This window comes from Lacerta agilis, chromosome 13 (genome assembly GCF_009819535.1).
Source record: "Lacerta agilis isolate rLacAgi1 chromosome 13, rLacAgi1.pri, whole genome shotgun sequence".
NCBI lineage: Eukaryota > Metazoa > Chordata > Lepidosauria > Squamata > Lacertidae > Lacerta > Lacerta agilis.
The window spans coordinates 36,481,438-36,493,646 of NC_046324.1; the positions used below are offsets into that span (position 1 = coordinate 36,481,438).

A 12,209-nucleotide genomic window follows, 5' to 3' on the forward strand; every position below is an offset into this window, starting at 1 on the left:
GCCTGTGATGAGGATGCACATCCAGAGGTGCTTCTGTTGTGTGTTTTCAAGCCCACTTTTGCACACCAATTTCCCTTGCAGAAATGGTGTGTTTATCTTTCAGAATTTTAGTATATAGATCTGTGGAATGCTTTCACAATTTAACATATGTGCTTACTTCAACTATGGAACACATGACATCACCAGATTTTTTTTTGTTACAGCTGAGAGAGAAATTTAAAAAAATGAATTGAGATTCTGCAGTTTTATTGAAGAGTCATGGGACACTTCTATCTGCCTTCAACTTGCCCCTTTCTTTTCTAAAATGCATTTCCACTTCTTAGTTATCAATTTGTAGATCTCAAACAGGTTTCCCTTCTATTTCTGGATTTGTTCACAGCATCAGTGCAAGTTGCAGGCAAGGTAGAACTGCATGGCCTCCACTAGAGCTGTCCTTCAGAATCCTTGCTTTGCCCTTGTGTTCTAGTAGAATTAGAAGCCATTCTTATGTTGAATTAGCAGACATATTGTTCAGGAAGATAATTTCTCATTGTTTTTCAGGGAGTGCTCCTTTCGAAATCCATATATATGTCTTCTGGGAATGTTCAAGAAAGGTGTCAGGAGAGAACAAACGACATGCTCATTAAACCTAGTGTTTAATTTTAAGTGGTTGCTAGCTATATCCCATTGGTTTGAGCTTGATGGTGTCTTAGTAATGAATAAGCCTTAAGTAATGTGTTCTTGTGCTACTTATATTTAGAGCAACCTCTGATAGGTTCGATAGCCGATTGTAAGTTTTAGAAAGTGCTGGGTTACAGTATTATTTTTATTTCAAGTATTTATATTCTGCTTTTCATCAGAAATTATTTGCAAAGCAGTTTGCAAAGTAAACTCAAAATGAGATAATGTGATACAATATATAAAATAGAACATAATCAGGATTCCACTTGCTCAATGCACTTCTACTCATTGCCCACAAAAATTCCACACCCATCTTTCAATCAACCTACACGCATTCACCTACTAATGCACACTCCTTCAGTTTCAACTATTATGGAAAAATGAGTTAAATGAAGAAAAATGTGCAGTACTCTATGGGATGGGGTTGAGAACTGCATCCCTGTTAAATCTTTACAGATTTCCTGCTGATCAAATTTTATACACTGTTCTCCTTGTCAGCCATGGCTTTTCAGTAAGTTTTTTTACTCCCTTTATCTCTGATACTGTTCACATGCATTGCTAAAATTACTGCAGTGTGTGATAACAGCAGCCTTCCCCCCCCCCCCAGGAAAATTCTATAAATATTTCAGAACCAGTAGTCTTTTAAATTTTTAAACTTTTGGACAGGAATTGTGAACATTTTTATCAGCATAATTTACTGTGTTTTCTGTGGTCAGGAATTGTTTTGGATCATAACCCTTCCCATCTCTGATTCGTAGTTGCAAGAGATCACTACAGATACTCATCTTGGTGTGAAGCAGGGGTGAGGAATTTGTGACCCTCCTGATGCTGGACTCCAGCTTCCATCAGACTCAACCAGCATGGCCAATGGTCATGGATGATGGGTGTTGTAGTCCACAACATCAGGAGAGCACCATGTTGGCAACCCCTAGATTAGCCCTTGGCTGAATTGTTCTTATGCCTTATTTTACAGTAGTTGTGGAATGCTATTTCAGACATTTAGATTGGCTTGAAGCACAAGATGTACTACTTTCTGAAAAAAATGGCTGACAACTCACTTGGGGCCTGTTCTCAGGGGGCATTTCACTGCTGCTGAGTTCTGTTTTAGTGCCACATTTTGTACAGCTGTCTTGCCACGTTCTCTGTGTCAGTTACAAAGGCTGCATCGTGCCTAACATGTAGCATGTGAAGGCACATATTTTGTAGTGCCCTAATAGGCAGCTAGTTGGTGCATTTGTACAAAAGTATCCCAGAAGTAATCTAAGATTTATGTTTACAAATCTTTGGGGCCAGAATCCTTAAAAAAAACCAGGCTGATGAAATTCCATTTAGTCAGCATTAAGTATCCCACGTATAGGATGCATTATTGGCTTATAAAGAAAATGATACCTATTGAGTCTGTGGGTTGTAAATCTCACCCTTTTAGAATTACATAACTATTCTGCTTCATAGTTTTGAAGAGGCAATGGTATAAAGCAGTGTCATCTCAAATGTACAGTGGTACCTTGGGTTACAGATGCTTCAGGTTATGGATGCTTCAGGTTGACTCCGCTAACCCAGAAATAGTACCTCGGGTTAAGAACTTTACATCAGATGAGAACAGAAATTGCGCAGCGGCGGCATGGCAGCAGTGGGAGGCCCCATTAGCTGAAGTGGTACCTTGGGTTAAGAACAGTTTCAGGTTAAGAACAGACCTCCAGAACGAATTAAGTTCTTAAACCGAGGTACCACTGTATTCATATTCATTGTTAAGACCATTTGAAACCAAGATTACCTACAGATTAAGTGAGCTTTACACACACACTGTTCCAAAGTGGAAATTTTCAGGATTCTGATAGAAATCAGCAAGGTAATCATGTGCATGCCAAAGAGGTGAGTGTTGCTCACCTCTCTTTAGCATGATGTGCAGCTCCACCTCCACCCCCACCCACCACCCACCCAAAAGAAATTGCAAGATGCAAAGTTTAGGTGCTTTACAAGCAGCAATGGTTAATTCCAGAAACAGAAAAGGAATTATCCAGGAAGTTTCTTTCCAGAAGTCTGAGGATATCTGTTGTCCCTTTGTTGTTGCTGATGTTTATTTGCTTTAAAGGGACCTGATCTTTATCTTCAAATTTTAAAAAGCAAGTTTGTCTCGTGGCTCTCAGATTTCACTGAAACTGGCATATAGTTATGACAGAAGATCTTATTTTTAACACATCTTCCCCTGAAAAACTATCCAGGTTTTAGGTCTTGAGTTGTTTTAACTATTGTTTGTTCAAACCTCCTGTCTACTCAGCTGAATTCTTTCATTATATTGATAGTCTCCCCTCATTGCTTTATCTCTCTCTCTATCCACCACCCTCACCCCCCCCAAATATCTTGTAAATTATACTTCATTAATTCAACATAAAATGACATTTCCATCTTGGCATTCTTGCACTAAGTGATACCTGTGTATTTTTAATGTGTGGCTCTATTCTTTCCTGTGTGAAAAGTTCCATATTTTTCATTGTTGTTTTCAGTTTGAATGACTAAACTGAATCACTGCTGGTATAAACACCAGTAGACCAACACAAGTAATGATGTGGTGGTGGTGGTGGTGGTGGTGGTGTAACAGTGATTGCACCAGATACTAATTATTTACGAGCTGGACCAGTTCTTTATGCCAGTAGGCGTTGGGCCTGGCATGGTATATATCTCGATATAGCACTTTTAAATTCCACACACACACCCAGTCAGTGCTGCATAATGAAACCAGTGTTGCATTATGAAAGTAACGGCTCTAGGCCTAGCCACTAAGAATGTCCCCTCTAACTGATGGAAAAACCAGTTTTATGAAAATCATGAGCCCCAGGTGAGCATGTTAACCTGTTCAATAAATTTAGCACTTGTCAAAACGGGCATGATCTTCATTGTTTGAAGAAAGATAAGTCAAGTGCAAGTCTTTGTACAGGGCTCATAGATATCACTTGTTGAGAGTCTCTGGTGAGCAGATTTGTGAAAAAGTTATTTCTGATGAATGTGTAGCACAGCTACCTTGCGGAAATTTTTGCCTCCCACTCACCCTCTTAGAAGAGTCATGAGACACCTGGCAGGAAATGAGGCAGTTTGATTCCCTGTCATATCCTCTTGTGACCAAGAAACTTCTCTGCCCAAGCTGTAATTCTGGTCCAGTGGTGGCTTCCCCTAGGATGCCACTGCATTATGACATGTAGATGGAGACTTCTACCCGAAGTGGGCAAGTCTACTCTTTTGACTACTTGCTACTCTATATTCCTTTTCCCCCCCAATCATTGAGTTCTCAAAGTAGTTTTTGAAACTCTCAAATTTTCATTAATTCTGCAGTGCTACAAAGTGTTGCTTGTGAATTATATGGTGAACTTAGTCTCCTTTAACTGAGAATGTGTGTTGTGGTGGTCTTAATTACTACAGGTGCAGATAATGGCGGGACTTCCTCAGGCAGTTCATCAGGAATCTCTTCCAGCACCCCAGCTGGTAGCTCAAAATCTACTGCAAGAAACCTGGGCTCATCAGCGGGAGAAAAGGAAGAAGGCAAGAAGGTTAGACGTCAGTGGGAATCATGGAGCACCGAGGATAAGAATACTTTCTTTGAAGGCCTCTATGAGGTGGGTGTCCTCAAGCGATATGTTTCGAAGATCCAAACTGGATGCTATGTTTCATTCAAAGGTTGAATACTTGAGTGCTATGTCAAAACAAGCAGGGCTCTCAATATTGCCAAGGGTTCTTCTCCTGTTTGTGGTTCCAGCCCTTCCAGTACTCTGTTATATTCCTCACCCCGTTTACCATATTCCCCTCCCAAAGCAGACACTTAGCATTCTGTGGCTGCTTAGTATGTTCAGTTCTCATTGGACAGTTTTTTGTGGGTGGGGGTATCTTCCATGAACCTAGTAGTTTTCCCTAGTCTGTTGTTATCCTCTTGTGTGCTATTTTGGCTACATAAGGATTGACATCCAGGCAGTGAAATAGCTTTTAGTTGTGTGTTTTTTTTTCTCCTTTTTTACTGAGGATAGTATGAATCATTTCCCCCCAAGTTACTTGAAACTATTCTCCTTTTAAGCCAATATCCCAGTCTCTCTCTACATTATACCCATGCTTCTATGGTATTGTCTGTATCTCCAAATGCTTATTTTGGGAAAGGTCATTGGACCATGATAGAGAAGATCCACAACATGCATATAAAGCTCATCCAATGCACATTTAAAGCATGTGACCCCCCCCCCGAGCTATAATTCCTGTCATCCCTAACTGCAGATCCCATTATATTGAACACTTTTGTAAAAATGTTTTCATAATCCATTAGCTACTGCAGATTGTCTATTGGAAGTGGGTGTGTCTGTAACTGTGAAATCCATACATCTCTGATAAATCATCTGCAGCAAACGGAATAATAATTTAGACGGCTAGTTGCCCGATTTTTACATTCTGTAGAAAAGTATTGGTATATTTGCTTTTTCAGCACGGAAAAGATTTTGAAGCAATTCAGAACAACATTGCCCTGAAGTATAAGAAGAAAAGCAAGCCAGCAAACATGGTGAAGAACAAGGAACAGGTTCGGCACTTCTACTACCGCACGTGGCACAAGATTTCCAAATACATTGACTTTGATAATGGTGAGCATACTGTTAGGTTTGGTTTGGCGGTTGGTACAACCAGACTATACTATATTGTCCATAAACAACTTGTAGAATCGGGGAGGGTGGGGGGAACTCGCTAAGGTTATGTACCTATGCATGGTTTTCTTGCTGAAGCTGAGGAGGCTTCATCCTGGTTAGTGCCTGGAGGGGAGACTAGCCGGGGATCCCATGGACATCACCTCAAGTTCCATGCTGAAAGAAAGGTGGAATATAAAAGTAATGAAATGTTTTTGAATAAATGTTTGAGCAGCAGGACTCTGCGTGGATTCAGTGTATCAAATTATTGTGTGACACATAGCATCTTCATATCCCTATAGTGGACTGCATGTTGCAGACCAGTAGTCCTACAGGCTCCACAGTCCTGCAGTGGTGGAGCAAATCGGTAAAGGCTGGGGAACCTGTAGACTTGGCTCCCATTAGCTATTTGCCAGGGATGATGAGAGTTGTAGTCCAGCAGGATCTGGAGGGCTACAGTTTTCCCTTCCCTGCATTAAAGCTGGGCGGCATGGTGCTCCCCGCCCCTTTTCCAAGGGCTCCTTATTGCACGTAAGGTTTTGCACTGAAGTGTTAGACTGAAATTGAGGGAGGCAGGCATGCACTATGACAGCTTTCATCAACTTGGTGCCCTCCAGATGTTTTGGATTACAGTACATCAGATCAATGCTCACATCAGACCCAAAACATCTGGAGGGCACAAGGTTGACAAGGCTGCCCTAAGACACCAACACGTTAGGGATTTTTTTCAGCTGTATGGGAAGTGCCAGCACTGTGGCAGTATGTTTCATTAAAATAATATTGCACTTCCTTTTTTTCTATAAATGCAAGTCATTTACAATAAATTAGAACATCAGGGAAAAAAATCAGCAAAACATACTAAAATAGCCTAGTCCTTCAACAGTCTGCACCAGGATGACTAATGGCAGACCTTGAGTTAGAAGTGTATACCCTGGTTTGTGGGCTAAAACAGTGAAAGCCCTGCTGTTGTGCCATTTTGCCCTAACCTCCTTCATAGAAGCCAACTTGCATACCTTCAATCTGCCTTGAATACACAAATCATGAACTACTGGGATTTGAGGAGTGTGTGCGTGTGAGAGAGAGAGAGAGTATTGAATATTTTGGAGACATCATTCCCATTAACCTGTGGTTTCAAATGTGAACTCTGGTACTAGAATAGACTAGAAATTATGACAGCCCTTTTAAGTTGGTTTTTGTCCAGGTCGTTAAAATACTGGGAAATGTGATATCTGTTCATTAGCACATTCCGTCCTAAAATCCAGCTGCAAAATACATTGGATCTTCACATTATAGCACACTTGTTGCTGTATACCAATGATACCAGTTAACTTTTATATATATTTAGGTGTTTGTCTCAAGACCTAAGAATTGTTAGATAAGGGAGTGTTTAGTATCTGCTGGCTTAATCATTCTCTAAGTGAATATTGTTTTTCTTTTCCCTTAACACCTGTGGTTTTCTTTCTTTGCAGTGTTTTCTCAAGGGCTGAAAAAATCCTCCCTGGAGCTCTATGGCTTAATTTGTTATGGGGAGCTAAGGAAGAAGATTGGGGGCTGTAAGTACACAGCATTTTAGTGCCATGAAATTAGAAAGTGTTTGGGTTTTTTTCTGTGCTGCCATGGAAGACTACTTACCCAATCTCCTCCCCTGACGTTTCTGGTGCCCTTATTTTTCATTAGAGCTTTCTTCGAGTATTTTTCTGTGTGTCAATACTGCTTCAGAGGGAGATTTCTGAGCATAATCTTTTAGTTTGTTCTTTCATGCAGAGTACAAAACAGTAAAACACAAAATATTCAAGTACACAAAAAAGAAAATACAGAAGGAGGCTTCTGTTGTTTTCTGGGTGTACCGTGTTTCTCCTAAAATAAGACACCGTCTTATATTTTTTTTCGCTCAACAAAACACAGTATGGCTTATTTTCAGGGGATGTCTTATTTTAACCGTGTCGCATCGGTACGCTGCATAGCCACGCCTCTCCAGGCTGTTTTAATGGGAGGTACCACGTCACTATGGCTTATTTTTGGGGTATGGCTTATTTTCGGGGAACGGCTTATATTTCGCAAATGCATAGAAATCCTGCTATGGCTTATTTTATGGCTATGTCTTATTTTAGGAGAAACAGGGTAATTCACATAGAGTGAGAGATCTGCTTGTCCCTGCATAACAGAATGATAATGAATGCCATGTATTAACGATACAGCTTCCTTCGAAAACAAAAACCTGGGATGATGTCGGTTCAGATTTGGGATATAAAAATGAAATACCTTCTGAGTGTCCCATTTTGGTTTTAGATCTGTCAGCAACAGACTCGTATTTTTGTCTAGGCTATACAATTTTTTGCTTTTTATTTGATTTTTCTATATACTCTGGCCATACTTAACTGGCGTAACATAGAAGCTAAAATCATTGCCTTGTTTAACCTTTTAGGTAATGAAGTTTACTTTGGACAAATCAAAAGTTAAATCAGTGGTGGGAAATGTGTGGCCCTCCTGTTATTGTTGGACTCAAACTCTCCACAGGCCTCAAAGGTCGGTGCAAAGGCTCCCTGGGATTGCACTTGCAAAGGCTTGTGGGATTGCTAGATGCTGTTTTCGCACCATTTTTGCTGTATTTGTGCTCTTCTTAGGACTGTTTTTGCCCCTTTTCGTGCCACTTCTGGGTTTCAGCAATGTGTGCGTGCGCGGTCGCACGTGCCTTGAATGCACTTAAATAGGGAGTTACTGGTATACCATTCTCTTCCATGTACTGGCTTTCTCCACCTTCATTTTATCCTCATTTCCTAGCTGATGAGCTAGGCTAGCCTAAAAGTAGTGTCTGACCAAAGATCACCTACTGAGTTTCATGGCTGTATGGGGATTTGAACCTGGCTTTCCCCAATCCTAGTCCAACACCATAACCACTGCACCACACAGATTTCAACACACACACACACACACACACACACCCTCTTGTGTGTTCAGAATAATAAGCTTGCATTCATTCCTTGGCCCAAGCCATCCATCTAAAGGTGTATATTCAGAGCAAAGCAATAAAAAGTGTGCATTTCCCTTGCAGCAGAGAACAATCCTTCCTCTAGCACACACCGTTTCTTTGGTGTCTCCTGCTCTGTGACTTTCTGAACTCCCAGTTTCTTTCTTTCATAAGTATTCACATTTTGTCAGCAGGCTCTCCTGCAACAAGACTTGTGAAGGCTGCAATCTTTCCATAATACTGTGCTGCCTTGGTAACGGATTTGGTGCACATAAGACAGCTGCTTTTGCATACTGGCTTTGTTCAGATGACATAATAAATCATGGAACATGTCTAGGTGAGCGTCAGGCTTGTGCATTCTTCTACCCCCTTCCTTTGGCACGGCTACAAGGAGATCAGCAGCTTTTTCTGTCTGTTTTGATTAACCACAGATTGTCATGTCATCCCAACAAACCGTGGTTAATCTTAACCATGGTTTGTAAAGCTGGCTTCTTTGATCAAAACTACAATCGTACCTCTGGTTACGATTGCTTCAGGTTGTGTTCGTCACGGGATACAAACGCGCCAAACCTGGAAGTACCGGAACGGATTACTTCCTGGTTCAGCAATTCACGCATGTGCAGACGCGCAAAATGACGTCATGCGCAGAAGCACCAGATCAGATCGTGCACATGCGCAGACATGGCGCTTCAGGTTGCGGACCTTTCAGGTTGCAAACAGGGCTCCAGAACGGATCCCATTCGCAACCAGAGGTACCACTGTATATTTAAAAGTAACGACTCTTTAAGGTTCAGTCATGACATGTAATTAATTGAAATTGGGAGCAAAAGCATCTATTCTCATTACAGCTATACTAAAGGAGGTGTTAGGAGTGCAGAAACATAGACTTGTTGCTGTCACAGTAAACCATGGCTCATGTCCAAACAGAGCAAGTGGAGCCAGCCTCACTGGGGAAATTACAGTGTTTGTATTGGTAAATGCCTGACTCTTTATCCCATGTGATCCCATTCTGTCTCCTTTCCAGTCTCCCAACTCTTTCCTTTCACCTTTATGCATATATCAATCCACCATTTCCCCTTTCTCCTGCTAATCATTACTCCATCTTTCAGAACACCTTACTCTCACTTTCAGGAGAGGAAATGCTTTTTAAAAAATGAATTCTTATTCAAAGTCTCATGGATTCATGTTTTTTCAGAGCTCTGTGGGATGATAGAAATATTATGTTTGTAGTTCTAAGTTTTTTTAATGTTGATGTACATGTATGTGTGTACATTCTTTGGAATAGCTTCAAAAAACTCTTTGTTAAATGTTAGTCAAACTGACCTGCTTGATCTGTTTTTGTTTTGTACTTAAAGGTATGGATGACAAAAATGCAGCTAAACTCAATGAGCTTATTCAAGTTGGGTATGTTTTTTCTTTGCTTTTTAGCATTATCACTGTACAATGTCTAGCTTTTGAGGTGCATTATTATCTGAGGTTGTGAATCTACTCTGAACGTGTCCTGCCTGAAAAGCATGATGCACACAAATGTTGTTATTCCATCCCAGAGCTCTAAGGCAGTGATGGAGACTCCGTGGTCCTCCCAATGTTGTTTGACTCCAGCTCACATCAGCCTTAGCCAGAAAGATTAATGTTTGGGAATGATGGAAATCGTAGACCAGCAGCATCTGGAGGACTACAAGTTCTCCACTGCTCGTCAAAGGAAATGATTTTACTACCTTAGGTGTGTTATAAAATTGCTTTATAAGAGCAGGGAGAACTGACTAGTTTTAAAGAGTTTGCTGCTGTTGCTTTGACCTTCTGAAACTAAGTTCAGAAGAAATCACTATGCTAAACTTGAGGTGCTATTTTCACTTAATGAAGAACAATAAAAGTGTTACATTCTCTTGTATCCTGAAAGAATGGTTATAAGTCCTTCAAAGGTGCCTTAACATAATTGCAGATTTAAAGCACACACTTGTATATGTATATGTATATGTATATGTATATGTATATGTATACACACACTAGATAGACACATTACAAGTTATCAGGGTCTTTCTCACAGAGCAGCTGGTGATAGATAGCCTTATTGGAGAGGGCAATTCAACTGGAGCAGGAGTGGGTTCGTGGCATTGTCTGCCTGCTTCCCTCTCCTCCTGGGATCTTTCCCCAAGGGCAGTTGATGGTAGTTAGCCCAGTGGTGGTAAGGAGGACAGTCTAGCTGGAGTAGACTGGTGGTGATTTCTTTGCCTGCCCTTCTCACTCTGATATGTACAGGCAATTTTCCTTGCTCAGATTGTTAATAATGCAGCTTTCATGCTCCACAAACAGCAGGAGAAGAATAGCCCCCAAGCAACCATACTGTGCTAAGAACAAGACATCACAGTAAAAGAAAGCTCACTGGTGCCACATGGCTGGATCTCTCCATCTGTAGTGAATTGAATCTCCCACCCACACCCTTAGTTGGATGCAGCATGAAGTACAGCTTCTATTTCTGCTGCTCACCATGTTGCAACATTGTTCTGCATGGCATTTGAAAGAGTACTCTCTGCAAGCGCTAATTGTGTTTTCTGAAGGATCAGCACAGATGCCATATGGGTTTCATGGTTTCCCAATATGCTGAATCAGATTAGTGGACACTGGTAATTGGTGACAAGGTGAAGAAAAATATTGGCACTGACTACAGTGTTTTGTAGGTTACTGTGGCGTTTTCTGTGGCTTCAAAACCACGGCTGGTGTGATTACTCAGTAAACCTCCCAGAAACAAGTATTCAAGTCACATTCAGAGTTGCCGTGCATGCTTCTGGTGCCCTCAATTGTCCCATTCTTTAAACGTTTCTAGGGCTACAACTGTACGCTACAAAGGGAGGAATCTTCGCATCAAAGCCCCAATGTGCAGGGCTCTGAAGAAACTCTGTGATCCAGATGGTATGTAAGAGGCTCTGGGAGGAAAAAAGGGTTGAAACAGATCACCAAGGGAGAGACCCAGTGTTAGAAACTGATATATGAAGGCTAGTAGCTAAATGGCAACTTAAACCTAGGTTATGGGCACAACAACGGAATGTCTAGGCACACTTTTTTATAACAAGAATACAAAGCTGAAAATGAATGAACTGCAGCTAAAATATTGTGCTTATTTTTCACATGGTCTAGTTCTTCCCTTCCCACCCCTGTAAGTGTGTTAAGAGGGTGTCTTCTCCAGTCTTCAGAGATTAGCTGGAAGTGAGGAGGCAGAAAAAGGTCCTCCTTTCCTTCCACTCTGCAGTTTTAATCGGAAATCTTAGGCGCAATACTGTCCCCAGAGCTCAGAAACTGCTCGCACTAATGAAATTCCCTGTTGCAAAATGCGCCTAGAACAATGGGAGTTTCGGACATTGGAGAGAGCCAACTGTCTCTCCAGGTGGGTGGTATATAAATTCCATAAATAATAATAATAATTGTGGCTTGAGTGGACCCATGCAGGGTTTGGTGAATGCTCTAGGGGTCGTGTGACTCCTTGAGGTGTGAGAAGGGTGTGATTCATGGGCTTTGAGCTTTGTGAGGAATCCTGCATTCGTTTTTGCATATGGATCCACAAATGCCAGTTTGGTTATGCAAACTGGTCTTCGTTGACAATAGAATTGGTTTAGGAAAGTGACTTTATTAATACGTCTAATAAAACTCCATTGTGCAAAACATGGTATTGATGTTTCTCAGCCTCCTTTATGTAGTCCATTTTGTTGATGATAACGACCGCTCCTCCTTTGTCTGCCTTCTTAATTATGATGCCAGTATTGTTTCTGAGGCTGTGGGTGGCCTCACACTCTGTACAGCTCAGATTGTGCAGTATATTTTGCTGATAACTTCAGCTTGGGTGCGACAGCAGAGGCACCTTATGTGAAAAACTAATCCAGGGTTCCAGGCATATGGAGTGGCAGCCCAAGCAGAATTCTTCTTCCTGTGGCGTT

At 41.2% G+C, this 12,209-nt stretch overlaps 1 protein-coding gene across 5 annotated transcripts in view; it reads left to right on the forward strand.

Annotated features, from left to right (window-relative positions):
• Positions 1-12,209, forward strand: part of CRAMP1 (cramped chromatin regulator homolog 1) — a 42,140-nt gene that overhangs the window by 7,033 nt on the left and 22,898 nt on the right. For all 5 annotated transcript variants that reach the window (XM_033168059.1, XM_033168057.1, XM_033168061.1 and 2 more), the window contains exons 3-7: positions 4,075-4,268; positions 5,120-5,273; positions 6,782-6,865; positions 9,636-9,684; positions 11,105-11,190. In XM_033168059.1, the coding sequence (XP_033023950.1) occupies positions 4,075-4,268; positions 5,120-5,273; positions 6,782-6,865; positions 9,636-9,684; positions 11,105-11,190 (567 nt within the window). The remainder of the gene's footprint in view (positions 1-4,074; positions 4,269-5,119; positions 5,274-6,781; positions 6,866-9,635; positions 9,685-11,104; positions 11,191-12,209) is intronic.